Source organism: Leopardus geoffroyi, chromosome B1 (genome assembly GCF_018350155.1).
Source record: "Leopardus geoffroyi isolate Oge1 chromosome B1, O.geoffroyi_Oge1_pat1.0, whole genome shotgun sequence".
Classification (NCBI taxonomy): domain Eukaryota; kingdom Metazoa; phylum Chordata; class Mammalia; order Carnivora; family Felidae; genus Leopardus; species Leopardus geoffroyi.
In genome coordinates, this window is record NC_059327.1 from 110,071,989 (window position 1) to 110,099,452 (window position 27,464).

At 38.8% G+C, this 27,464-nt stretch overlaps 1 protein-coding gene across 50 annotated transcripts in view; it reads right to left on the bottom strand.

Annotated features, from left to right (window-relative positions):
• ANK2 (ankyrin 2) overlaps window positions 1–27,464 on the bottom strand; it is a 682,786-nt gene that overhangs the window by 22,043 nt on the left and 633,279 nt on the right. For 22 of the 50 annotated variants that reach the window (XM_045469598.1, XM_045469646.1, XM_045469626.1 and 19 more), the window contains 11 exons: window positions 27,247–27,345; window positions 26,099–26,253; window positions 23,637–23,848; window positions 22,898–23,102; window positions 19,754–19,850; window positions 17,433–17,661; window positions 16,498–16,623; window positions 13,888–14,010; window positions 12,216–12,248; window positions 9,985–10,006; window positions 929–7,180 (listed from right to left, as the gene is read on the bottom strand). In XM_045469598.1, coding sequence (XP_045325554.1) covers window positions 929–7,180; window positions 9,985–10,006; window positions 12,216–12,248; window positions 13,888–14,010; window positions 16,498–16,623; window positions 17,433–17,661; window positions 19,754–19,850; window positions 22,898–23,102; window positions 23,637–23,848; window positions 26,099–26,253; window positions 27,247–27,345 — 7,553 coding nt within the window. The remainder of the gene's footprint in view (window positions 1–928; window positions 7,181–9,984; window positions 10,007–12,215; window positions 12,249–13,887; window positions 14,011–16,497; window positions 16,624–17,432; window positions 17,662–19,753; window positions 19,851–22,897; window positions 23,103–23,636; window positions 23,849–26,098; window positions 26,254–27,246; window positions 27,346–27,464) is intronic. The other 28 variants (XM_045469811.1, XM_045469819.1, XM_045469872.1 and 25 more) reach the window with 6 other exon arrangements.

A 27,464-nucleotide genomic window follows, 5' to 3' on the forward strand; every position in this document is an offset into this window, starting at 1 on the left:
GTGAAATTTTTGTCTGCTTACTACTAAGTAAGCTATATATATAGTACTTCCACAAATTGTAATTTTCCCATTCATTTTTTAACCTCAATTAATTAACGGGCAGCATTTTAGGCATCATGACATTTTCTCATAACACAAACATAAGAATAATAGTCTTTATTGTAGAGATATTGGAAGACCAGAGGCTACTTCTCAAAGCCATCTATGGTTTCCTTTTTTATAATTCAAAGGGCCATCATCCTCTCTCACAGTCACTTAAATCATGCAAAGTTTGAGTTTTTGTTGTCTGCTTTACCTGATAAGAGTAGATTCTTCATTCACCTACTACTAAAACAAAAAGTACATTTTTACCTTATATTTGTTTGCTTAAAGTGTTTACCAATGGTATCTGAAATCCAACCTTTTGAATCAAAAACAGATCCACAACAACTGGAATTTCGGGGTAATGTGAAATCTTCTTGGGCAAATGGCTTCCTAATGATTATAGAATTATTAAGTACAGATTATTTTAAAGTATTTAAGGGTAAGAAGAAAAAGCAACGAATCCTTACCATATGAAACAAACCCCAATATATTCATGTGCAAAAGCCAAAGTGCTTAATTTGAGGCTAAGCCTGGGACTTCAGAGCAACAAAACTCAAAGCTTGCATGGCCTTACGTGCAGCGGCTCGAGAAAGGCAAGGTCACCATTGCCTGTTTATCATGTTTATGTTTTCCATAAGCATTCTCATTACTCAATCTTGAGATTGTTTTCATAGACAAAAGTACACAGAGAAAGCACAAAACACAAAGGGCTTACACAAACGCAGTAACCACTACAGAAAGCTTAAAGAAAATGAGACACAAATCACCAAATAAAAGATATACAAAAAACTATATAAAATTTATGACATGCGTAGCACAGGGAATCCCAGTGGCTGGCAAATACCTTCAGCATGGTCATGGCCATTTTCATCAGGGATGCGTTCAATCAGAGTCTCAATGGACTCATCCCAAATGGGCCTTGTGTCAAAGATGTCCTCAGGAATTGAATGCTCGTTCTCAACAGGTGGCAGATTTTCAATTACTGAAACTTCCAGGGCACTACTACTTTCATCATCTGAAACTAATTCTTGTTCCCTTTCTGACTGGGTAAGTCTATCTACTAACTTTGAAGCCTCGTCACTAATCTCCTCAAAGAATTCTATGGAGTTCCTGTAAAGGTCAAAGAAATGCTCCTTACTTTCTTTTGTGGGGCTCACGGCCCCCTTGCAGGAAGATGTGGTGCTTTTGCTCTTAACTGGCAATCGGGATGTAAATATCTTTGGTCTTGCGGCCCCCTCTTCTGATTCTAACTCAAGCTCCTCTGCCCTCTCTCTGCTTTCTGTTTCTGCCTCAGTGTAACTTTTAGTTTTTACTGGACATTTGGTCTTTGAGTCCAAAGGACTGGCATCAGATTCAGATTTGCTTCCACTATCTGGTGCTCTGCTTGTCATGTCCTGACCCTGAGGAGCCACTGTTTTCTGGAGAGATGAATCTAGATGCGAAAGCTGCTGCTCTACTCTTTGGACAGGTGCTTTCACGGGGATTTTAGACTTTGGTTTCGTTTCATCCTCTTTACTTTCCTCATCCAGGCTGGGTAAAAAATCTTCAGAAAGGGAATTCTCATACTCCACAGATGGAGGCTCTGTGGCTGACGTGGGTATAGTCCTTACAGGAATTTTGGATTTGCTTTCAGTAGAAGGCACATTCTCCATGGGTGCAGTAGGGATTTCAATTACTGATTTCTGTTCCTCTGGGGAAGAATCAGGAGAATCATCATCCCGATCTGAATATACAGACCTAGTAACTGTGGAAAAATCTAACTGAACTTGTATGACTGGTTCAGGGGAGTCAGGGCAAGATGTATGTTTCACACTGGACTTAGGAGGCATATCCCCCATATGCATGGTGGAGAGGTCCTCAGCTCCTACAGAAGGAGCCTCTTCTGTTGATATTTCAGTGGACGCTGAATTCCCCATGTGGGAGTTAAGTTGAGCATCTGAAGCAGGTATGTCCTCTACTTCCTCACTCAGGTCATCTGGAAGTAAGTCTGCTTCATCACTCACTGTTTCTTTTGATTCCGAGAGAGCTAGTGACTCAGCTGATGTCTCCCGTTGTGGGGGCTCAGCCGCAGGACTCCCTTCTTTCATGTCTTCAGAGAGAGCCTCTTCCCTGGATTCTTGCCCAATTTGGAAAAAGTGAAAACTTTCATCTGCATAGGACCTTTTGGTCATATCGATGGCACCACTTCGGGTCATCTCAAACAATTTTCCTTCCTGAAAGAGAAATGGATTTTGCTCACTGGTTGGAGTCCCCTCTTCAGTTGGGGTCCTTGCAGGAGTGGTGTCAGGGGTGGTGCCCTGTGACTGTCTGTCTACCATCAAACCAAATATCTTCTGCTCTTCCTCTTTCACTCGAGCTTCAAAGGCTTCATCATCCTCACGGATTTCACTCCAGGAATCAGAATCCACATCGGTTTTTGTGATGATGACTTTGCTCATTTGTTCACCAACAACTGCTGCTGTATTTGGTATAGAAGGCTCTAAAGATGAGGGGCCTTTCTCTGATTGAGGTTCCCACAAGGTGCTTTCTTGTTTGGATTCTTTTTCCATATTTTGGTTCTCAAAATTAGATTCTTCACTTGAAATAGTTCCACTGGAGAAGCTTGTTACCACTACATCTTCGACAGAGGATTTGATGGGAACAGAATACACTTCAGAAGAGTGAAAACTTGTGTGTCCTGCATCTGTTTGGGTTTTGCTTTCTTCACTGGAGAAAAAAGATTGGGAAGGAACATTTTCATAAGGGCTTATTATTTGAGGATCGTAGATTTCATCAGTCTCAGCTGGGTCAGACACAGGAACATCCATGGACAATTTATCTGTTTGAGTAGTAATCGACGAGTCTTGAGTGGAATAGTCCTTTGGTGAGTTCTCAAATTCTTGGTCAGTTTTGGTGTCTTCCATTTTTGAAGAAGATGGAGAGGCGATGTCTTCATCTAATTCTTTTCCTTCAGATGCTGGACAATGAGGAAAAGAGGACAAAGATGAAGAGCTTTCACTGGGGCAATCTACTTGTAGAGATTCCACTCTAGAAACATTAAGCTCTTCTCCTTCTGTGTTTTTGTCATCAGTGTCTTGGAGAGGTAATGATTCTTTATGGATAACTAGCTGCTCATTGATTTCTCCTCCAGTGGGGCTGCGGAGACCTGAAGATACAGGAGTTACTGAGCCGCTAGGACTCCCAGCCTCACACCCATGGCCATCACAGACTTCTGGTTGATCAGCACATCTGTTCAGATCATCATAAGATGTATCTGGGCCACTGGAAGAAATGGTATGACTGTCTTCAGGTATGTGGGGTTCATGATCTTTTTCTTCCTCTGATTTACCTGATTCTTCCTGAGTATCTTCATTCATCTTGAAAGTGTATTGTTTGGAAACAATAGGTTGAAACTGTACTTCTTCAGGACTAGAATTGGAGTCTATGCTGGATGGAAGTGGGGAAGGAGGCTGCACTCGAATAACTGGCTCTGGTATGAGGCCTGAGTCAGCACCTTGTTTCAGCTGTGCCAACTCAGGTTCACTTTCTGAGGAGGAAGAAGCCTTTCTGCTCTCTGATGTTACTACCACAGGGACATTGCTTTCATCCTCCACACTCTCCATATGTTTTGGTTCATCCACACCTGCTAAACAGTCAGCATCTGGGTCAGAGGATGAAGAAGATTCTTCTTGCTTGGGTTCTTTTCTGTAGTCCCTTTTCTGCTTTGCTTCTTGTTCAAGTTCATCAAACGTTTTGATTTTGGTTACCATTTTAAACATTTCCTCTTCAGGTGTGAATCTCTTTTTCTCCCCATTTTCCAAGTCATCCTCCTCTGCACATTCATGAATTACAGCTGGTTTGGGTGTGCTTGTATCTGTGGCTTTGGGTGTAACCTCATAGCTAATTTCTTCAGAGCTGGGGGTGTCAGGAGAAAGAGGGCTCTTCCCTGAGCTCTCTACCAGTGATGTCTGCTCAAGACTGTCGTCTTCAGCACTGCCGTCCGGGTCTCGGAGCAGCCGGGACCGCATCGAGGCCACTTCCGTGAAGATTTCTGTTTTGGCTACGGTTGCAGGAAGAGGAAAGTGACTTGGGAGAACTCCAGCCTTCATCTTTGGTTCCACAGGACTGCTTTCAAGAGAGTCACGGCAAGGGGATTCTTTCAGAGGACTTGGCTCCAGAGAATCTGGAGTTTTGTGTGAGGAGTTATCCTCTAGCACAGGGCTGGCTTCCAGGGAGTCTCTGTGGCTCACTGCAAATGATTCATCAGCACCAGGGCTGAGGACCTCACTATCTCGGCTAGGGAGTGCAAGTTCTAACCCTTGGGGACTTCTAGCTACTCCCTGGGGCTTTGATTCAGCCCCTGTGCCTGTCTTTACAGAAGCATCAGGCAGTGGAGAGGACTTGGTCTCATCTGAGGGCTCGGTGGTTGTGGATTTCTGAGCTTCAGTATCAGTTTGTGTCTTGTGGGCTGAACCACCATATTTAAGTTGACCCTCATCAGAGGATGCTTCCTCAGGCAATTCTTTGGGTGTTTCTTTTGCTAACACACTACAGCTGCCAAGGGAATCATCTTCTTGTTTGGGGTGTGTGTCTTTGGAAGGCTCTAGGGTGGTCTCCTTCAGCAAACACTCAGCTGAGGGCTCTGTGCCTTCAGTGACTAGAGCACCTTGCTCTTCAGAACCATCAGTAATGTCTTTTATTGAGGGATGTTCTTTTTCAGAACGAATTTCTGTTGGTGCTTCTAACTTGGTAGGTTCGCTTATTTCCCCCATTTGCTCCTCATTTTTCTTTGGTGAGAAAGAAAGGCTTTCTGGGCTTGTCTCAGGGGTCTCTGCTAGGCCCTCATGCTTGTAGCTTTCTTCTGAACTAATCTGAGGGGTCCCTTCCATCAGGCTGCCACATGGAGAACCTGCCACCCCTTCAGGCTTTAGGCTCTCAGAACTGCCATCCAAAGCACCACTTTGTAAAGACAAAGCTGGAAGAAATTCATCTTTCATGTAATCTAGTGGAAATGTTGTGTTGAAAGGACTAGTGAGCACTTGGTCTAGGTGAAGCTGTACTTCTTCAGTCTCCTCACTCATTCGGAACTGTTGGTATTTGTCATTGTCTTCCAATTCTTGCTTAATGACATCAGAAAAGTCAGTGGAGGTCTTCCTGTCTGGGCTGATCTGGAGATCCAGGTCTCCCTGTTCATCAGCCAGCTTTTCTTTGGGGACTTCACTCTCTTTATGGCTTTCTTCTTGTGGTGCTGACTGAACAGGTTCAGGTGTTTTATGGCCAAGAACTTTCTCCTTCTCTACAGCTACCTCTTCTCTCTTAAGCCCTATGGAGGAAGCACGGACCGCTCTTTTGGATTCGGTAACTCCCGTTACCACAAATCTCTGACCTCGTTTGACTGTGTGACTCTCTGTTTTCTGTGTTTCTCTCTGGGTTGGCATCTGCCCCTTTTCTTTTTCTACCCGACCTTTGCCTTTTTCTTGTGGCTGCTTTTGTTTTGCGGATTTGTGCTCAAAGAGTCCAGTCTTATGTTTAGATGGGTCCTGACCTGACTGGAAAGCCTTCATCAACTCCCGAACAGACATGGTCTCCTCGATTCTTTCTGTTTTTGAGGTGGGGGATACAGGTGGTTGCTTTTCTGTTTTCCCAGAAGGCGACACAGGCAAGTGTTTCTCAGTTTTCCCAGAGGTTGATACAGGCGGATGCTTTTCCATTCTTCCAGCTGGTGATACAGGCAAGCGTTTTTCTGTTCTCCCGGGTGATACTGGGGCATGTTTCTCTGTTCTCCCAGAAGGTGATACAGGTGGGCGTTTGTCCATTTTACCTGAAGGTGAAACAGGTGGGTGTCTCTCTGTTTTTGTAGATGACACAGGGGAGTGTCTTTCAGTTTTTGTCGAGGGTGACACAGGTGAGTGTTTCTCAGTTTTACTTGATGATGACACAGGTGAGTGCCTTTCAGTTTTTGCAGAGGGAGACACAGGGGAGTGTTTCTCAGTTTTACTCGATGGTGATATTGGAGGATGCCTTTCAGTTTTTGTAGAGGCGGAAAGAGAAGAGTGTCTTTCTGTTTTAGAAGAGGGTGATGCTGGTCCATGCCTCTCTGACTTCGGAGAGGGTGATACAGCTGGATGTGTCCTGTGGGTTATCTTTTTTGGCACATCCTCTTTGCCTTTGACGCGGACAGGCAACTTGCTTCGACCTTTTTGTTCATCTTCCACTCGTTTCTGAAGGGCCTTTACTTTGTCCTTTATGGAACCAATGGGAGTCTCTTCTATCAAAGGTGAAGTGGCCTTTACGGTGGGAAGAGGCTCAGGGGCTAAACCGGTGTCTTCATCTAATGACTCTTCGGAACTACATTTTTTAAGTTCACTTTTTTCTGTACTACCTTGTACGCTTTCCTCTTTTTGTTTCTGTTTTTCTTTTAATTTCCTTCTCACTGGCTTCTTTATGCCCAGGCTTGGTTTGTGTTGTTTCTGTGCACTCTGTGTCTCACCTGGGGGTGCATCTTTCCCTTCATTTTCAGAGCTCCTGCCCACAGCCAGGGCCTCACATTTCTCCCCTGCTATCTCTTGAGCTGTCTGCTGTTTCTTTTCATGAGGAGACACATACGACTTTAGATCCTCAGTAAGGTAGTTCACTAGCCCAGTTGAGTCTTTCTCTACTTTTATGTCACCCTCTTTATCTATCCTAACTTCTACACATGGGTATTCGGTGATTTCTAAGGGTGCTTTTAGCCTAGCCTCCTCTATTTCCTCATCACTGACAATTACCCATTCCTCTTCCACTAATTCTTTCTCCGACTGAGACCTCGGCACACTGCCTTCATCTCTCGTGCAGGTTCCACTTCTCAGGATTTCATTCACTTTCTCTAAGTCCTCTTTAACTCTTTCAACAATTTCAAAAGGCTCTCCTGGCTCTTCCTCAGCAGCCTTCACCAGCTCCTTCACTTTGATAGAACCTGCCCTATCAGATACATCTGTGGTCAAGATGGCGGTCATTTTGATCAAATCTTGTTTCATCTCAGAAACTTCAGAGAGCAAGTCCGGACTGGCTAGGACAGGAACTTCATTAACCAGATGACTTTTCAGGACAGATGTTTCTGTAGATTCTGTCTCATCATCTTTGATGTGAATGAAAAACATTGAAAGTAAAATGGAAATCAAAAAATATATTGGCAAATGTAATCAGGACTGAAACAACACAGTGTCTTTTCCTGTTGTGGTGGGAGGGACAACAAAATGGGCTGGGAATGGTGGATCCACAAGGTCTCAGGATACAAAAGCAAAGCAAGGCTAACGGAAAAAAAAAACTGAAAAGGAAAAATGAGCAGGAAATAACTTGCTTAATTTTCTCACTTGTAGCACATTCACACATACAACAAAGCTGTAACAAATAGGCAAGACAGACACACACACACACACACACACACACACACCATCACAGATCACAACAAAGAACGAACGCAGTGAAATTACACAGAGGTATCTCAAGATTGTTCAGATGTTACAGATCAATGTTGAAAAAAATATAAACATGGGAAAAAAAAAGGAAAAAAGCATTAGAAATTGCAGAAAGTTGATTTCCTCTAGGAGAAAGCCAGTAGTAGCAAACTCAGAATGCCTTCTAATGATGTATATGTGTTTTTTAATCATATAAAAAATCTGGAATTCAGTATGTTTTGTTCTGCCAATATACAATGACTATATTGAAGATGTCTGAATCAGCTGCAAACCGGCATTTCATCTAAGGGAAATTCACACCTAACAATGAAACAAATGGTCTGGTGCTAAGAGGCATGGTCCTTTCCTTGGAGCAACCTCCTGGTTTAGACACATAACGGACAGACCAAGGAGGGAAAAAAGGAAAGGAAAGGAAAACAAGAAAACAACCAAACAATAACTGTGATTAAACATATATGTGAGTCCAAAGTTAAAATGTGATGCATGGCAATCCAAATCAGAGACAGTCACACAGGACACACGCACAGTTTATGTAAGCCAAGTTATTTCCATGCAAAGCAAAGGTGGAGGAAAACTGGTGGCCAAGGTGGCCTTGCTGAAATGCACGGGCAGGAGGATGGGTTGGAAATTAGAACAAGTATGTAAAACGTTACTGTGGTGAGGCATATTTAATTCCACACAAGTCTGTACCTAAGGTGCTGAGTGTCTAATATTTGAGGTATAGGTAGTGGGGACCTGCACCCATTCACAGCAAAAAAGGAAAACTCAAACTCGTTTAGGATTTGCTCTTGAAAAGAATTGGGAAAGTGTCTCTTCAATAGAACCCTTCTTTAGAGATTATTTTAGACCGAGATGAAGATCATTTAATGATTGTCTTTAAACTAAAACCAAACACGAGTCTATATTTAAGCTTTAAAATATATTTATAACACCTAGAATCTGGGTCATCATAGCAACACAGTAACTTTTTTTTCCTTTTTTAAATGACTGAGCGGTGGGGGGGGGTGGGGGCGGGGATGTATTAAATTTTAACTTCTACTAGCTAGCATTCAAGGAACAAAAGAAAGGGCATTTAAATAAACCTAGTAGCCCTGAAGAAGAAAGCAAGATAATAAAACAAAATCTCTTTTTAAGAAAAGGAGTTAATTAATGCAATAATAATGTCACTTTTTTAACAAATAAAAGTGCCTTGAGAGAATCAGTACTTGTTGAGGAGACATACTCTGTGAATATGCATATATAAAGATATATTAAAATAATTTATATTGATGTAAATTTATTCAAGTATAAGCCAATGAAAACATTCAGAATTTCAAATAATCGAGTCCTGAATGTCAATTTAATATAAGAGCAAAGAGACTCAATCAAAAGTATTCCAATAACTTAGTTGTAATTTACATTGTACTAAGTCTTCAAAAAAAAAAAAAACAAAAAACCCCCCAAAAAAACCCCAGATCATTGCACAGGGTCAGATGACCACATCTGGTGGTCATTAAACATGGTTCTATGTTTCCTCCTTTTGGAATTAGCACCCTGAAATACAGTGAATAAAAATGAGTTTTTAAATGAATAAACGTTAAAAATTGGTATTTTTTTTTCCCTAAACCATTTGGGGCATAAAAACAAAAAAGAAACCTGAAAAATTCAACTTTTTCCACACAAGAAGCCAGAAACAGGCCAAAACACTAAACTGTTAATGGATTGCTACAAACCCGAAACGAGTTCTAAGACAGCTCTCTTAAGGTCTGTGAAAACCAGTTGTGTCTGTACTAAATTATGTTTGGGATTTGCACCATTATTTAAAGTTAGCCCTATAATGGCACACTGTTGTGATTAATAATTTCATCCAGGAGTTTTTGATCTTTGTATTCTTGGTTCTTTTTTTTTTCTTTCCCAGAAAGTTTTCACAAAAGTCCGTTAGACCTCAGCCCTAAAGAAGTCAGTTACACTTCACCACAGTAAGAGGTGCTAGGTGGTGGGGGTGGGGGGAGGGTTAGCTTTAGCTGAGAACTATTAAGACAGTATCACTTTTGCAGGTGTAGCCTACAAAAATAATGAGCCCTCTGCCCAAGTCAGTGTTGCTTGATATAAAAAAGTGATACTGTCATGTCAGTGCTTAAAAAAAAAAAATGAGATGACAATGTTATGCTAACAAATGGACAAAAACGGTAGGGTGGGTTTCTAAACAAGCATAACAGCAGTAGCAGGGTTAACAGGGGTATCAAAAGAAAGTGAATGCTTAGATGAATAATAATTGCATTTTACTGCTAATTAGCTCATTAAGATATTTTTGTAATTTAACTGGCCAAGCTGCTTTTCTAAATATACATTAATGATTAATAAGGACAATATAAAAATATAATAATTATAGTGGTTAGTAATGGCAACTAGCTTGCATCTTATTTCATGCTTCTCTTTATTGTAGCCAGCTTTCAAACAAATTCAATTTTATTTAAAATCTTACTTTTTTCTGATGTCATATCGATCTGAAAGAAAAGATACACAAATTGAATGGTTACAAATTGCGTCTTGTTTCACAGCCCTTGATGTGCAAGTAAGCTCCTATTGATAATCACAGCCATGGGGAGACACCATAAACCAGAGGAAGGTCAGAGTAATTTGCTACAGTTCTTCCTGAGAGTCTCCTGGATTCTTATCATAACTTTGAAAAAACAAATCTCCTTTCTAGGTGCTATAAGTGGAAAGTACTTTTTAACATATCGTTCCTAGGAAGATGTGATCCAGGGTGTGTTTGATGTTAGAAATACATATTTATTAGGTGAAAGGCCAGGAAAAGTGCAAAATAGGGGTTAGACAGTAAGTGTCAATTTAGTTGTGAAAAAGAAGGAAAGAACAAAGAGCATGCCAGGTAATACATTCTACGAAGTAGTTTCAGTATCATTAATTACAAGCCAAAATTCCAAACCCAGAAAAGGATCCAGGAAACTGGATCTACTGCCCTGAACAGCTCCTGAGAATACTCAATAGAGAAATCATAAACCTAACACAAGAAACTCACTTAAACACAGCAAAAATGGTTTGAGGGGCACCTGGGTGGCTCAGTTGGTTAAATGTCCGACTTCGGCTCAGGTCATGATCTCACAGTTTGTGGGGTCAAGCCCCACGTCAGGCTCGAGCCATCAGCCCGGAGTTGAGTTGAGCCTGGAGCCTGCTTCAGATGCTGTGTCTCCCTCTCTCTCTGCCCCTCCCCCACTTGGGCACGTGCATGTGCACGCTCACGCTCTCTCTCTCTCTCTCTCTCTCCCAAATAAATGTTAAAAAAAAAAAAATGGTTTTAAAACTGCATTGCTCTTCTCAGAAGGTGTGTAGGTACCATTTTGAACAGCTCTGGTGATAGAAGCACCAAGTGCAGGAGGGAAACGGAATATGTGAGCCAAAAGAGTGACTCTCCAGTTGAGGGAAAGGATGACATCAGTCTTGTTGCAGTGTACTATGTATATGGTTACACATGGTGGGACCATGAGTCTATAATCACCCCTCTTGTCCTGCTCCACTGCCAGAGTAGGAGGAAAAGTGAATTCAGGGGGATCCTCTGCACTGACAAGGCCTTACATTTTGGGCTGGCGAGTACAAGAGTATTTATTATATTTTTCTTTATGTTTTTGTATTCCAAATCCATCAGACTAACATTAAAAACATAAAACTAGTATTATTGAAAACATTTATGTGCAATTATTAACAACTGCATTTGTCTATCTTAGAAACAGGAACCAGCATGTAAATAGGAAAGGAGAAGGTATTTCCCAATGATTTCTTTCATTTCTATGATAATGTTTGGGCACCTTCAAATCTTCATAAGGAAAACAAACACACATGTGCCTGAAGAGGTCTAATTCAAATGGTTCTTTATTCAAGGTAACCTCTCTAAGACTCGCTTTCTTCACCTATGATATAAGCATCTATGATATGACAGCATAGCCCTCACAGGGCAATTGTGAGACATTAGTGCTTATGAGGTACGTGGAGCACTTAATAAAGAATCTATTTTATGAGAAATGCTCATTATTAGTAGAGATCTGCATTATAATATTATAGGCTAATGGTTGAGCTATACACTCAAAACTTATAGTTTCTGGTCTCAGTGGTTCTCAAACTTTGTGGTCCTAAGGCTCCTTTACACTCCTAAAAAGGGACTGAGAACCTTGAAGAACTTCTGTTTATGTTTGATATACACAAATATCTGTTTCATACATTAAAACTGAGAAAATGCTAGAACCCAAATATACACAAGCAATATGCCAGAGTCAGAGTGATGATATCATCATATGTAATGCAGTCCCCCGGAGGACTCCTCCACAGCTTGTGGAGATATGGGAAATAAAAGGCAAATAATGTCTCAGTAGCATTAAAAACAAGTTTTGACCCCCCAGACATCTCCAGATCAACCTTTGAGAAATGAAATAATAGTCTGACCTTCAGTAGTTGGTAGGGAAACATATATTACTGCACAGACACAGGGTAACAATTTACAGGGGAACGCTTTACTATTCTTTGAATTGAGTCTACGAGATGAGATGAGATGAGAAAACAGAGGCTCAGAGAGGTTAAGAAAAACCGTGACCCTTCAATTACTAACAACTGTATAACCCTTCTTAGAACACAGGTTAACTACATGTTCTTCTTAATGGTTAGAGCAAATACAGCCATCAACAAGCAACAGTGTCATATAATTACCTCTTCCTCCTGTTCTTGATCTGACTCTGATTCCTTGCCGCCCCAAGATGCCATGCAAGAGAAAAAAGAGCAGAAAGAGTAGACAGTATTTAGAAGAAAAGATTAAATATGTTGCCAACAAACATCAACAGGCAAGCATACAGACAGCATACTTTTTTTTTCTAAGGGCTTATAGAAGACAGGCACAAAAATTTAAAAAAGGATTGATTTAAATGCCAAAGTCTGTAGATTGAAGAGACAAAAGAACCAACATTATATGCTAATTTATTAGTCAAAGGAACTAAAATTATAAATATATTCATTTCAGATACTAGGTTACTAGCAGCCTTAAGGCTTGACATTTAATGGATTTGATGCTCATGTCTACAGAAATGATGATGAATATCCCAGTCATTACAGACGCTGGCTGAAAATCTTAAAAGCCACAAAAAAACATATGGTGAATATATTTTGAATATACAGGTAATATTTAGAAGTTCTATTATAATAAGGAACTACTAAATTCTAAAGTATATCTGAATTGTACAATGTCGGCATTATTTTCCTTTTTGCTTTGAGCTGCTAAATGGAATGCTGTCCTGGACCATCACAGCATTAATAATATGTACTGACTTAGAAATACAGTGTAACAATACAGGAAATTCTTTCTTTCATCGTACATTGAAGCTCACTGAAATCGGAGACAAAGTTCATTCATCTTTATATGTCACGCAGGTGGACTGCACAGCAGTATATATGTTGTTAAGGTTCTTATATGGCATTCTGTTTCAGTGACTTACAAATCTATAAACCGAAAGTACATTTCGCATCAACTGGAGTGAGATTAGATTATGCTCATTTGGATGGATACACCTATTGCTCTGTTCTAATTACTGGAATAACATGTAAGTTTACATATACAGATAATGTTTCGTTTTTATCACAGAATCAGAATTTGCAATATTAAAACATGATGCTATGAGCTTTTCTCTATGTGACTCATCTCTATTTATAAGAAAAACTGGTTAAGAAAAATAGACCGTCATGGGTTAAAAAGAAGTGTAGAAAATGCTTTTTTTGTGGAGTCAAGATTTAGGGTTTTAAATGTATTTCTACTTCTCCTCCAAGTCTCACCTGCCACTACTCACCCTCCACCCCAACCTCTAGTACACACTCTGACGACCTGCTGCAGCCCCCTATAGGCTGCCACATGCGAGCTTTCTATGGAAAAGATACTGGTTGAAATTGTTCTAAGTAATGAAATAAAGTTATCCCTGACATTTAATTCATTCGGTTGTCATTTTCAACTTGATCAGAGTAAGCAAGGAATTCTGTAATGGTGAGAGGTTTAAATAGAAAGTAATATCTAGCGGGGTGCCTGGGTGGCTCAGTCAGTTAAATGTCCTACTCTTGATTTCAGTTCAGGTTGTGATCTCACAGTTGTGAGATCGAGTCCTGTGTCTGGCTCCACAGTGAGCGTGGAGGCTGCTTATAATTCATTCATTCATATTCTCTCTCTCTCTCTCTCTCTCTCTCTCCACCCCCCCCAACCCTCCAAATAAATGAATAAACATCTTTTAAAAATAACTGTTATATGTGCTTGCATTCAATGCTTTTGCTTTTATTTATTTTAAAGGATTTGAAAATTAAATCCTATACAGACTGAAGTGCACTACAGCAGATTTGACAATACCTTTGTATAAATTGGCAGGGTGATGTTTAAGTTGCAAATAGCTTGATGCACCAGGCCTCTTGTGGATTTGGGCTCTTTCATAAATGATAGTCGCCCGCAAGGTTCCTGAGTCGTATCACGTACCTTGAAGGAAAAAGGCATACATGCTTCACCCAGATATGATGTATATAATTTATTTTAATTAGAGGATACTCAAAAGAATCAGGAAGAAATAAATTCATTGATAATGCCAAGGATTTAGAGGTGTTCCTTTCTTTTGCTATTATCATTTAGAATGACTTTAAAAAAATCATTCGGCTTTTAAAAAATTGCTGTAAGATATACATAACATAAAATTTACCACGTCCATTTTTACACTTACCGTTTTTAAGTGTTCAAGTTAGTGGCATTAAGCACATTCACAAACTTGTGCAATCATCACTACTATGCAGAATTTTCCATGATCTCAAACAGAAACTCTGTACCCATTAAGCAAGAACTCCCCATTCTCCTCTTGCCAGCCCTCAGTCACCTCTATTCTACTTTCTGTCTCTATCAGTTTGCCTCTTCCAGGTACCTTGAATAGACAGTTATACAATACAAAGGATAGAGTTATCCTTTTGATTCTAGGTTATTTTACCTAGCGTAATATTTTCAAGGTTCAATCATTTTGCAACATATATCAAAGTTTCATTCTTTAAAAAAATTGTGTTAAAATATACATAATATAAAACTTACCATTTCAACCATTTTTACACACACAGTTTTTAGTGGCATTAAATACATTCATGTGGTTGTCCAACCATCACCCCCCTTCATCTTTGGAACTTTTTCATCTTCACAAATTGAAACCCTGTTTGCATTAAACAATAGCTTCCCATTCCTCCCTTGCCTCCCTCCCCTGGCAACTACTATCCTGTTTTCTGACTCTATGCATGTGACCACTCTAGGTACCTCATGTAAGTGGAAACATTGAATATTTGTCCCCTTGTGTCTGGCTAATTTCACTTAGGATATATCCTCGAGGTTCCTCCATGCTATAGCTTATATCAGAATTTCATTCCTTATTAAGGGTGAATAATATTCCTTTGTATGTATATACCGTATTTCATTTATCCATTCACCCGTCAATGGATATTTGGGATGTTTCCACCTTTTGGCTGTTATGAATAATGCTCTTATGAACACTGCTGTGCAAGTGACTGTTTGAGTCCCTGCTTTCAGTTCTCTTGGGTATACACCTAGAAGTTGAATTGCTGGGTCATATGCTAATCTATGTTTAAATTTTTGAGGAATCATCAAACTGTTTTCCACAGTGGCTACATCATTTTGTATTCCCACCGGCAATAATCAAGGTTCCCATTTCTCCACATCCTGCCAACATGTGTTAGTTATTTCATTTTTTAACAATGGCAAACCTAATGGGTACAAAGTGGTATCTCATTGTGGTTTCAATTTGAATTTCGTTAAGCTGTTGAGCATCTTTTCATATGCTTATTGGCCATCCATATAACTTCTTTGGAGAAATGTCTAAGTCCTTTGCTGATTTCTGTATTTGGTTATTTATAGAATGACTTTTGCACATCAACAATACCAAGTATTAGCTTAGTTATACACCCATTTGTGTTAAATGGATCCATTACCACTCGGCAGTTATAGCTTAACGTGATGATCTACAGAACTCATCTTTAAGCAGGCAAAACAATCAAACCAGAAATGGCACAACAAAAGACTCAGAGGAGATTTGGGGAAAGCTTAATAGATTTTTTAAAAAGTTAAAAGAGGTGTACTGACATATACTTGGAAAATAATAAGGGATTAAAATAAGTCACTGCTGACAAACTGTTTGGAATTAGTAGTCTAAAGTCAGTGTAACAAAAAACTGATGGAGACCAGCTTCTATCTTGTGAGGATTGAACATTATTAGGACTTCTAGAACAGTGAAATACACTGAGAAATAAGAAAAAAATGAGTGACTGGAGAAATAGATAACAGAATTATTACTTCCTTTTAATTTCATGAATCTCTCCATCACACATTTTTGTCCCTGTTTATAATTGGACTCTAGAATGAAATGTGTGTCCATTAAGGCCAAATTCCTAACTTGGATTAACATTCTTAAACAGGGACAACAGATTCGTGGTGTACTGAAGTGTCTCCATAAATGTTTGCTGGATGAATTTTTGAAAATATATCCAATTCACAGCTCTATCTGGGATAATTTCTTACTAGATTAAGTGAGACCCTGGGTCCTTTGAGAGCTTCTATTACAAAATATTGTCACTTAGAACTCTTTTGGTCTCCACATTAATGATATTCATGAATCTTTAAAAATTAAGCATAAATATTTAAAAGAAATATAGTAAAAAAGAAGAAAGAGACTTCTTTCAAAATTTGGGAAAAATGGCGAGTTTTTCTAAATAACGAATTGGCTATCTGTCCTAATTCTCAGCCTTATGAATTTGAACCTCAAAAATAAAAGTGGTTTTAGAGGACTTTAAAGTTTCATAGATATGGTTTAAAAAAATTACTGGAAATCATTGAAAAGCAAATATTATCTCCTCCTAAAGGAAATCAAATCCTTACTTGATCTTAAATAAAAGGCATTACAAAATTTCATGTATATATTACCTTGACAAAGAGAGGAAGTCGGTTTTCTTTAAAGGCAAAAAAACTGAATATATGATGTTGGCCACTCTTGGTTAACGGCACCAGGTTGCCAAAACAATCAACATAGATTGGTTTTCCTTCTAGTACCTGATGAAAACAGAGAAAAATAACATAGAGTATAATAGCTATAATTACCACGTGTTATTTACATAAAAAAAGTGGTGATGCTACTTGGACCATGAAAATTCTTAAAATACACATATATAATCTTTAAATTGCTGACTGACATTTTTGTCTTATCGGTGACAAAGCATGTGTTAGTACCCCCTTCCTCTTCTTACTGGTATAGGAATTACAGGAATCTTCAAATGCATGGTGGCAGTTTTAATGTTTTCGTTTCTAATAGTTTCATGTTACCCCTCCAAAACCAATATCTCTTTAAGTCCCACATTTAAATTTCTGACTGGGTAATTTTTGACATCATAATGAATCAGGTTACTTGACTTTAAAATCCAAAGGCCCACTGGTAAAAAAAAAAAAAAAAAAAATCCAAAATAAGAAAAAGTAATGTAGAAAAGTCCTGGATATGGTACTTTCACATTTACACAAAGGATATACTTCCCAACTGCTTTCTTTACTATTAAACAATAATAGGAAACAAGGAAAGATAAAGATATCTAAACTATTACAGTCAGTTATATACTTTACAAATAACTCATAATTTTTCCCAAAATAATCTTCAACAGAGTCCTTTTATCTACTCATACACACTGAGACTGTCCCTATACCCAAACAGGTTAAGAATGGCTGATTTTGGACCTTGACCTTCTAACTGATCAAAATGTGGATTGGTCTTTTTTTTTATAGCTCTATTTATTAAATACTATTTTAAATATAATATATTAGTAAGGGTATAAACACCATGTCAATACAAATTATTTTGGTAAATACAGTACCTCTACATCCCTGCTTCTGGCCACCTCAGCAAAATTTTCTTGTTGTTCAAGGGTCTTATCCACCTTATCATCAGTCATGCAGAAACATCTCAACCTGGCTTCAATGGGGTCATGTGACTTGGCAAACACGACAAATTTGGCCATATATGGTACACAGATAATTTCTCTATACACTTGTGATGCAAAGGTAACAGATTCCTGGATTTGCCGACAATCTATCAGCCAGAACCTACAAAAGGAAATAAGGTATTTGAAATTTAAAGTACAGCAGTTGAAAAACAACAACAGCAACAACAACAATCCCTTCACTGTGATCAAAACAGTCACTAAATGTTTCTTGGAAAAAGAAGGCAGTGAAGAGGGAGATGATAAGAGAAACTAAAAGGAAAGAAAGAAAGTGAAAGGAAAGGTAGAAAGATGGGAAGGAGCAAGGGAGTTCAGGAGAAGAGAGAAAGATTAGGTGTTTAAAATCAGCTATCAAATACAGTATTTGTGATTTTCTTCCATAGAGACTCTTCTGAGTATTCAATCTTCTCAACTCTATCTCAGCACTTTAGAATCTTCTAGCATGTGAATTCAGTATCGGACATTATGACAAGTATCGCACTGAATAAGAATTTATATTTCCTTGATTCCCTTTCCTATTCTTTGTTTCGTTTCCTGAAACTCTTTTCAATAATATCTACACAGCTTTTGTTCATCATTCTTTTCCAGTAACCTCTCCAGACACCAAGGTTGGTAAAACCATTTTAAACAATTTGCTTTTGCTCCAGAACTTCTAAATATTGAATATAATTCATAGAAGAAATTATTTGCTTGTCACCAATTTATGAGTTCTAACCCCAACTAAGTCTGTGACATTGCCTGGCAACTTTCTCCTCGGATATCATTTTATTCAGTATACTAACTTTGCTAAGCTTTTAGCAAAGCTTGAGCCCCCCCGCCCCTCATCTGAGGCCCTAAGAAAGACAACTTCACTGAAAAAGAGGTCATTGATGGACATTTTCCCAATCTGCTATGTATACACTTTCAAAGGTTGTTCCACATCCTCTTGCTCTGAAACGTTTCCTCAACAATGATCACCTCCTCCTCTTGGCCCATTTCCCATAATCTTTCAACATTCCTGAGTTGTGTAACCATACTTAAGTGTAACCATTAAATACACTTACAATACCAACTGCTTAGTCTATCCCACAAGGCCTTCTATAAACAATGCACAATCTAGCATTACTTCTGAATTATAGATTACCTGGATCATTGTCGCAACCCCCCAGGATGCTTTTGCATTCTATCTTGGCATCTTAGCTCATGTTACTCTCTTTTCCACTTTCCCAATCTGCTTATTGGGTTCCTACATGTCTCATGAGTTACCTCTTCTTGGACATCCTCTACATCCCAACGCAAACACCCTCTGCTGAATTCTTTAGTAACTCTGGTGGACCTCTCATTCAAAACTTGCCATTGTCTTGCATTAGAGTGTAGATGCCTGAGTGGCAGAGCATACTGACAGAGAGCTCGAGACTCAGTAGCTGAACCTGAGTGGCTGAGACTATAAACATGGGCCATCAAACCCAGGTATTGCTGTGCACTGTTACTGAGCTATTCATGAATTTCTATTTTTTCGTTTCCCCACTAAATAGAAATTTAAGTTTTAACCACTCTCAACTTTAGTTTTCTCATCAGTAAAATGGACACAATACCTCTTGTTCTATTTAAGTCACACAGTTGTTGTAGTTGTCAAATTAAATGGGAAAATGCTTAGCAATCCACTGATCCCAATGCAAATGGGAACTAAATAAAGTGACTCTTGTGTGCATGACATAAAATTAGATAGCTTCAGCTTTTAAAAGATGTGTGATATGTAAATGGATAAGACATGGGTAATGGGTAAATGTGTTAGAAGGCATAAGGGTCACTGAAACCTCTAAACCACTTAAGCCAGCCATGGCCGGCTTTGTGTTTTTATTACTCTGTTGGAAAAAGTAGTTCAGGCTATTTTTTGACAGCAGGAAATTTATCTTTCCTAAGACCTTTAGGACTGGAAAAATCAGTGGTGGCTGCTAAAACCAAAGTCAAGGTCATACAGTCAAAGCCGATAATCGCTTATTTTTCTTAGATTTTAATTTGATTGGTTGTCCTTTGTTATTGTATCATCACTATGATATTTGCTGGCAGGTCTAGTTTAAAATCTGAACATGCAGATGATCTTTAAAAGCAAACCAAAAAGATGTACTTTTAAAGGATGTAAGAAACTAAATAAAACAAAAGACAATGGGGAGGGGCAATATCATAGTGGGCTTTTCTGGGCTGCATAACCATACCTGGCAGACACATTGGTTGTAAAGGAAACACATTCATTGACAAATGTTAATGGCGTAGTTCCTGTGATATCTTCCCATTGTGCAGGGGTGGTTCCACCTGAAATAATAGGATTGTTTTTAAAAAAATGTGGGCAAAACTCCAGACTTTGAATTGTAAAATAAAGTCACTGTGGTTCTGGCTGTGTTCACCTCTTAGTCCCACCCACCCCTCAAAATGACATGTTGGAAACATGTCTAAAAACCACATGCTAAAAAATGACACACTGAAGAAAAAATAGCAGACACCACCTTTCGAGAAACTTAAGGGAAGTTATTTGAATAAATGCCTCAAATTACTTACCAAGTATTCTATGCTCTGACATTCTTTTTGTTTTAATGTTTCAAGTTTTTATTTAAATTCTAGCTAGCATGTAGTATAATATTAGTTTCAGAAGTAGAATTTAGTGATTTATCACTTACATATAACTCCCAGTGCTTACTTAGCACAACAGGTATGTCCTTAATATCCATAGCCTATCCCCTGCCCACCTCCCTCCATCAACCCTCAGTTTATTCTCTATAGTTAAGATCTAACACTCTGAAGCTTTTATTGTAATTGCTAGGCTTTGAATATATTTTAAATTGTAGCATTTGATGATGTGAAAAGATACTTTGATCAACCAAGGAGCTGAATACTTTGTTAAGATAATAAAAAATCCAAGTATTCTCCTGGACTTCATTTATTGTATTGTATTGTATTGTATTGTATTGTATTGTATTGTATTGATTGTATTGTATTTATTTTATTTTATTTTATTTTATTTTATTTTATTTTAATGTTTTATTTATTTTTGAGACAGAGAGAGACAGAGCATGAGTAGGAGAGGGGCAGAGAGAGAGGGAGACACAGAATCTGAAGCAGGCTCCAGGCTCTGAGCTGTCAGCACAGAGCCCGACGCGGGGCATGACCTGATCTGAAGTCGGCTGCTTAACCGACTGAGCCACCCAGGCACCCCCATATTTTTTATTTTAACTATCATATTTTATTCATATTTTAAGAAATAAAATTACTTGGGGTACCTGGGTGGCTCAGTTGCTTAAACATCCAACTCTTGATTTCAGCTCAGGTCATGATCTCACAGTTTGTGAGTTTGAGCCCTGCTTTGGATTCTCAATCTCTCTGCATTCTTCCCCTACTTTCTCTCCCTCTCTCTCTCTCTCTCTCTCAAAAATAAATAAACTTTTAAAAAAAGAAATAAAATTTCTTCTCAATTTTTAGTTAAAGGCTGGTAAAAAAAAAAAAGCTTGGAAGATATTAAGAGCTCAATAAATACTGAAAGGTGGGTGAACACATGAATGAATGCTAAAGAAATGACCTCTATACATAGAAAAATCACCATGGAGGCTGAGGTGAACTTTCATTCTACTGGAAAATTAAGTTGGCATAGATAAGGATGAAAGAGTCTTAAAGCACTGCAAGAGGAATGTATGTTTGAGATGAAGAAAAATTGTGACTCTAAACTTTCTTAAAGAAGGAAATGAGTTATCATAGAAAGTTCATGGAACCTTAATCTAGTAGGCCTCTAAAATATTAATTCTTAGCAGAAGCACATAACAGAGCAAAACACAAAAATCTAAACACTTTCACATATTTTTTAATTAACAAATCAATTTAAGAAAGTGTTTAGGGGCGCCTGGGTGGCTCAGTCGGTTAAGCGTCCGACTTCAACTCAGATCACGATCTCACAGTCTGTGAGTTCGAGCCCCGCGTTGGGCTCTGGGCTGATGGCTCAGAGCCTGGAGCCTGCTTCGGATTCTGTGTCTCCCTCCCTCTGCCCCTCCCCCGTTCATGCTCTGTCTCTCTCTGTCTCAAAAATAAATAAACGTTAAAAAAAATTAAAAAAAAAAAAAAGAAAGTGTTTAGCATAAACCCATCTGAATAACTAGATTAGGTGGCACCTAGGCCCACGTGGTATCTTCACTGGATCTTCTACAAGGTCAGGGTGTGCCACAGACACTTTTCGGTCTTACTACTTTTGCTTCCATGCCATGAATGTTGCACATTATAGAGAGACTAACTGTATACCCATGGAACAAAAAGTATCAGACTGACACCCAGGAATGCTGGGTGACGACTAGAAATGGATAATTGGGAAAGTAGTCACACGTGAAGCATGATTTCCTTCTCATTATAGTCTGTGTATCTTAAGATTCTGTCATATTATTAAACTTATGGGGTAAAGTCTCAATGGTTTGCTGTCGTAAGTGGAGGAAGAACACTAATTAGAAGGGGAATTAAGAGAACAAAATAAGAGTAAACATTCCTTTCAATATGGAGGAGAAATGAAAAAAAAAAAATTCTAACGATACCTAAACAACCAGGGATGGTTGTTATTCCTACTGACAACAGTATAAATATTTACTGAATGCCAATACCATGTGTTTATTGCTAAATAGGGAAATCAGTCAAATTATGTAGTCTTAACACAGATTATTTGTGTGGGTTTTTTTCTCTTACCCAGTGGTGGTGGTATTTTGAGCAGAGAAAACCAATATTCTGGGAATGTCTTTCTGGAGTGTGGTAGTCATCTGAAAGCTACTACAACTTCCAATTGAAAAGGCCAAAATTCAGTTAATGATTAAAAACCTGTACTTCGTTTTTCCAAAGTTAGTTTAATAGATTAATGATAAAGACATATCAGTTCCTAGACAGAAGTTTGAACTACTGGGTGTAGTTATTCAAGTGTTTGTTTTTCAGTAGATATAAGATGAGGTCTTCGATGAAGGCTTAAAGCTTGGGAGTAGAGGTATATAAATTTGGGTTTGAATTTCAACTCTGCCAAATATGTATGGTATGATCTCAGGCAAGTTATGGAACTTCACTCAGCTTTGGCTTCCTTTTGCGTAAATGGGTTTAACATTTCCTTATGGGGCCACTGTGAAGGTTAAAATGACAATGCATATAAAGTGTCCAATAGTTTGGCATACGAGCTGTATATAAATGTAATAAATAGCCTTTAGCCTTTCACGTCCCTAATTAGAATGCTTTTCCTGAATTAATGCATATAACCTCACAGGTATCTTATGGCAAAGGTACTGAGTATTTACAATGATCTACATTACTTCTTTTGGAACCTTCTACTAGCATAGTCACAAGTGACTTACCTGTTATGCTGCATAGTAATCTTAAGGTTGGTGCATCTCCTCCAAAACCATTCAACATGACATCACTTGAAGCTTTGGGGACAGGAATGGTCATGGTAATTGGCTTGTGGAATTTTCTTCTTCTAGGTTCCAAAGTGACTATAGGGCTGAAGGTAGCTTTGTTGCCTAGAATCTTCTTAACCAGCTCACTGTGCATAGGTTGAGCCTTTTCAAAGAAAAAAAAAATTAAAATAAATGATATATCATTATATATATGTCAAATTTCTTTGACATAAGTTTCTCCATGTATCGCTTTTTAGCCATAAATCAGTTTGGTCACTTCAAACATGATAATTGTTAAGTTTAGTACTAAGCACTTATATAAAACTTCATGAGACCTACAATCTCTAATGGCAGCTTTTGCTCACCTGGGAATAATTTGACTTGTTACCCACTTACAGTCAAACCTTGGTTTGTGAGCATAATTCAGTCCAGAAACATGCTTGTAATCCAAAGCACTCGTATATTGAAGTGAATTTCAAGAACCATTGGCTCAGTTTTGATCATGTGACATTCAGTGTCACGTACTCCTTGTATTACAAGACACTGAGAGTTTATCAAGTTAAAATTTATTAGAAGGGTTTGCTCATCGAGTTACTGGCAATCCAAGGTTTTACTGCATTTCCCATTTGAAAAGCTGATTTCCAATCACTACAATAAAAATCCACGTTAGGTTAATGTGTATCCAACATGGGCCTACCTGTAGGCCTACACGGATCCTCTTCGTTAGCGCCCCCTCTGGGAAGACGGCCTGCACCTGGGGCACCACTGTGCTGCTCAGCACGCCCCCCTCGGGGCCAATCAGGTTGCTGTCCTGTTTGATCCGAGACACCACTGCAAAGTACTGCGGGAAGTCACGGGTGATGATGCGACAGATCCGTTTCTTTTCTAGGTCTTCCGGGCTATCCAGCACTGAGACAAGAAATGACCCATCTTCATAGAGCAAGGATTTCCATCCAAAAACATTCTAGCAAACTCCTTGGCACAGTTCACAGTAAACCAGTATGGCAGCAAGATGCCTTGTTTTAAATAATAGGAAAATTTAAAAAGCAAGACTACCTATCCTAACACTAGAAAAAAAAAAAAATGCAGTCTCTCAAGACCTATTGGCATTTAGTCTGCACGTTTTATTTCTCTGTGGAAACTAGGTCTTTGCAGGGCCCTGGGAAAGGAGAGCATCCAGCTCCAGATACAGTATTGCAGCACTGCCTTTGTAAATGAGGGGTTTTGAGGGCAAACCTGAACTGGAAATGAACCTGTTCTATTCTTGGTTCACGTGAAAGAGAGGAAATTGTTTGTGGACTCCTTTTCTTTGCAAATTTGAAAGTTAGCTCAAATACCAGTTATTGTGGTTTTAAGAAGGAAGATGGCCCTTTCAGTTCTCAAGGCAATAGTGAGGGAATAAAATCTGTCTTGTAAGGGTAAGGTTTGTGTTCGCGTGTTTATTCTAGTGACATGGTTGTCTCTGAAATAGTCAGATACAAAAAAAAAAATCAGAGATTAGAAATTCAGGGTTTCAATATTCTCCTGAAACCATTAACTTACCAAACATATCATCTAGTATTAGGAAGACAGGATAATGGGCTCTTTTTAAATTGCATTAGTATAGCTATGTAGGGCAACACCAAACCCAGACTGGTTTAAAATGCTGAAAATTTGCATTAAGGGAATCACTGAATTTTCAGAGATAACGGAAACTTGTTTATTTTTAGAAATCATTTGCAATCTACTATAGAGGCAGGAACAGCAATTATGTTTTTCTTGACTATTGAATATAACTAGATAGCAAAAGCCAGAAGTCCCAGGATCTAATCATGGCATCAGAAACTGATACACTGGCAAACACTAGCATATACTTACAAAAGAATGCATTTCCAAGCACAGAGAACAAAAAATACAAAAATCCCATTCTTTGTTTTAAAACAAGCTTCATACACATGTAGAGTATAATACAAGTACAAGATGCCGATGCTCATGGCAGTGTTAATGACAGGTAAATATCTCCGAAGAAAACATCCTAAACCTAAATGCAGGCAAAACAAATGTTTCCAAGGAGCAGAAAACAGCTAAATATTGCATGGAACAAGCTTTATCAGTAAAAATCCTGATCTTTTTGCCTTGCTTGGAAGATACTAACCTATGCATGTAGAGGACATTGTTTCTTTTTCCATCTACTTCTTAGATAGGGTAAGGCTGGGCCCTTTTCTTAGTCTACCTCAGCAGGATGCAAAAAGAAATATTAAAGTAGCTGCTGTCAGGCTACGCCTCCTATCCGTGAGCCATACCCAAAGCTACACATTACAAATAGCTCTACAGCTGCCTGTCCAGTTCTGTACAAAATTTGGTATGCTCTTGGCACTTGGGCAAAGAATTTGCCCTATTTGTGTGGTTACTTAAAGCGGAACACATCTCCTGGATTAGAACTGGCACTCTGTATTTGTGCAAACTAAGGATGCCAGAGAATTAATCCATTACCTCCGGTAACACGGAACTATTTCAACCTGTGGCAAAATGGCCCAAGCGAGATTTGGGATTTACAGAGCTCAAAGCCCTAATGAAAAAATAAATTCCTTAACTATATGTATAGGTGTATATATGAGATTCTACCCTGGCTAACTCCCTGTTTGAATTACATGTGGAAGTTTAAGTGAACTTAATTTTCCTCCTTAATAATAGAAAATTCAAAAGAAATCATATTATCCTATAATGCACTGGTTTTGGGTTTATGTAAGTTTTCCAACAAAAAAGCTTAGCACTTTTATCAGTGTCTTAACTATATCTAAATTGTCTTGTTAGGCATTTCAAAAAGTCATGGATTTATTATCCAGTATCAGTTCATTCTGTAATGAAACAACATCTATTCCATCTCATGTTTTAGGTTTGAATAAGGATGGAGATATGCTATATCTCCTTCTTAAATGAGATATTTCCTACTGAAAGGATTTGTTTTCCTGAATATAACAGAGGTAAGAGTAGGCAAATTCATTATGCATTCCAACCCCGGAATGTACCGAATACCTGCTGTGGTAAAATAACACAAGGAACACCTATACCTAAACCCACCTCCCGTCCCCGCGCCCACATCCCTAGGTCCTAAGAAAGAAATATATCATTTGAATGCTTCCACTTTAGAATTCTTTTAAAACCCTCAATATGAAGTACCTTCATCCATGCCATTAAGGATTTCATTCAATTCGTCTTCAGTGTATTCGCAGTAATGCTCTTTCCAGCTGTCCCCATTCTCACTGCGCAGGACCACCAGTTCCCTCTCCTTTCCTCGAAGGGCAGCAAAATGAGGAATCTCCACGATCACAGGCCTGACACAGTAAGGCAGAACATTCAGTGTAGACAAGAGCTGGCCAACATTAAGACAAGCACCTTGACTCTGTCTGTTGCAAAGTGACCTGGAATTGTTCTCTTTCTTGGGACAGGGGCATAGTAGGCTTTCCTCCGGAGCCCATTGGCTAGCAGATGGTCACACAGTAGCACTCTACCTCGGGGGCACCAATCCTTAGGGGCATGCTGCTACCTTAAGCCAAATAATGTTTCCCTGTGAGTGCATGTGGCATTCTGGAACTTCTCCTTTGATAAATGTAAGTATAACGCATTTAACCAAAAGAAACGTGCATGCATATCCATGAGGTGTGCCAATCTCCTAAAACAGTTTCTACAAGGTGCAAATGACAAAATGGTTTAAGAAGGAAAATGGCTCATATGTTGCATAATTTGACGTGTTGTAAATGAAAAGATGTCACAAAAGTTAACTACTTGGGAACTAAAGAGACATGCACTCATGTTTTTTGCTTATTTAAATATCTTTTTCATTCAAGGGAACAATAGGCATGTGTACACAGTGTGGTCCTAACTGAGTGCCTCAGTAGATAGCCCAATTGTGTCCCATGCCTATTATATTCAGGATCCAGAACATGCACTGCCCTGATGTTTTCAGGTCGCATTCACTCTCAAAAATTATAGAGGCTTTTGATTTTTCAGTCCAGGTTGCTTTGATACAGACTTCAAATTCATCATAACAACATCGTAACTAGCACATAGTACAACTAGGCAGATCTCATGCTTTAAACGAAAATGAAGGTCACAGCACTTTAAGGGAAAAGATATAAAAACGTCACTCAAAAATAAAAGTCACATACCACAAGGGTCAGAAATGGTCCACTAAAGATAGGTTATACAGAATTTAAATCATAGGGAGGGACATGTCATGGGCACAATGACAAAAAGAGAAATCATATTGCAGAAGAAGGAGAAGAATGGGGGCCAGCAGCCATCAATTTGTTTTAAGTCACTCCTACCCAAGGAATTTGGTTCCAGGAGGCCCCAGCTGAAGGATGCGGCTGACCAAACTTTCTCCCTCATTAAGTGGGGGAGGGGCCGTTGGCAGGTGAAGTTTACTGAGTACATCCAAAGCAGCAGTGAAAGAAAGAACATAAGTAAGCTTCAGGTATTGTTTTCCACAGAACCCCAGCGTCACCAGCTGATCAACAGGGTGAAGTTTGGTTTCACACTGCGT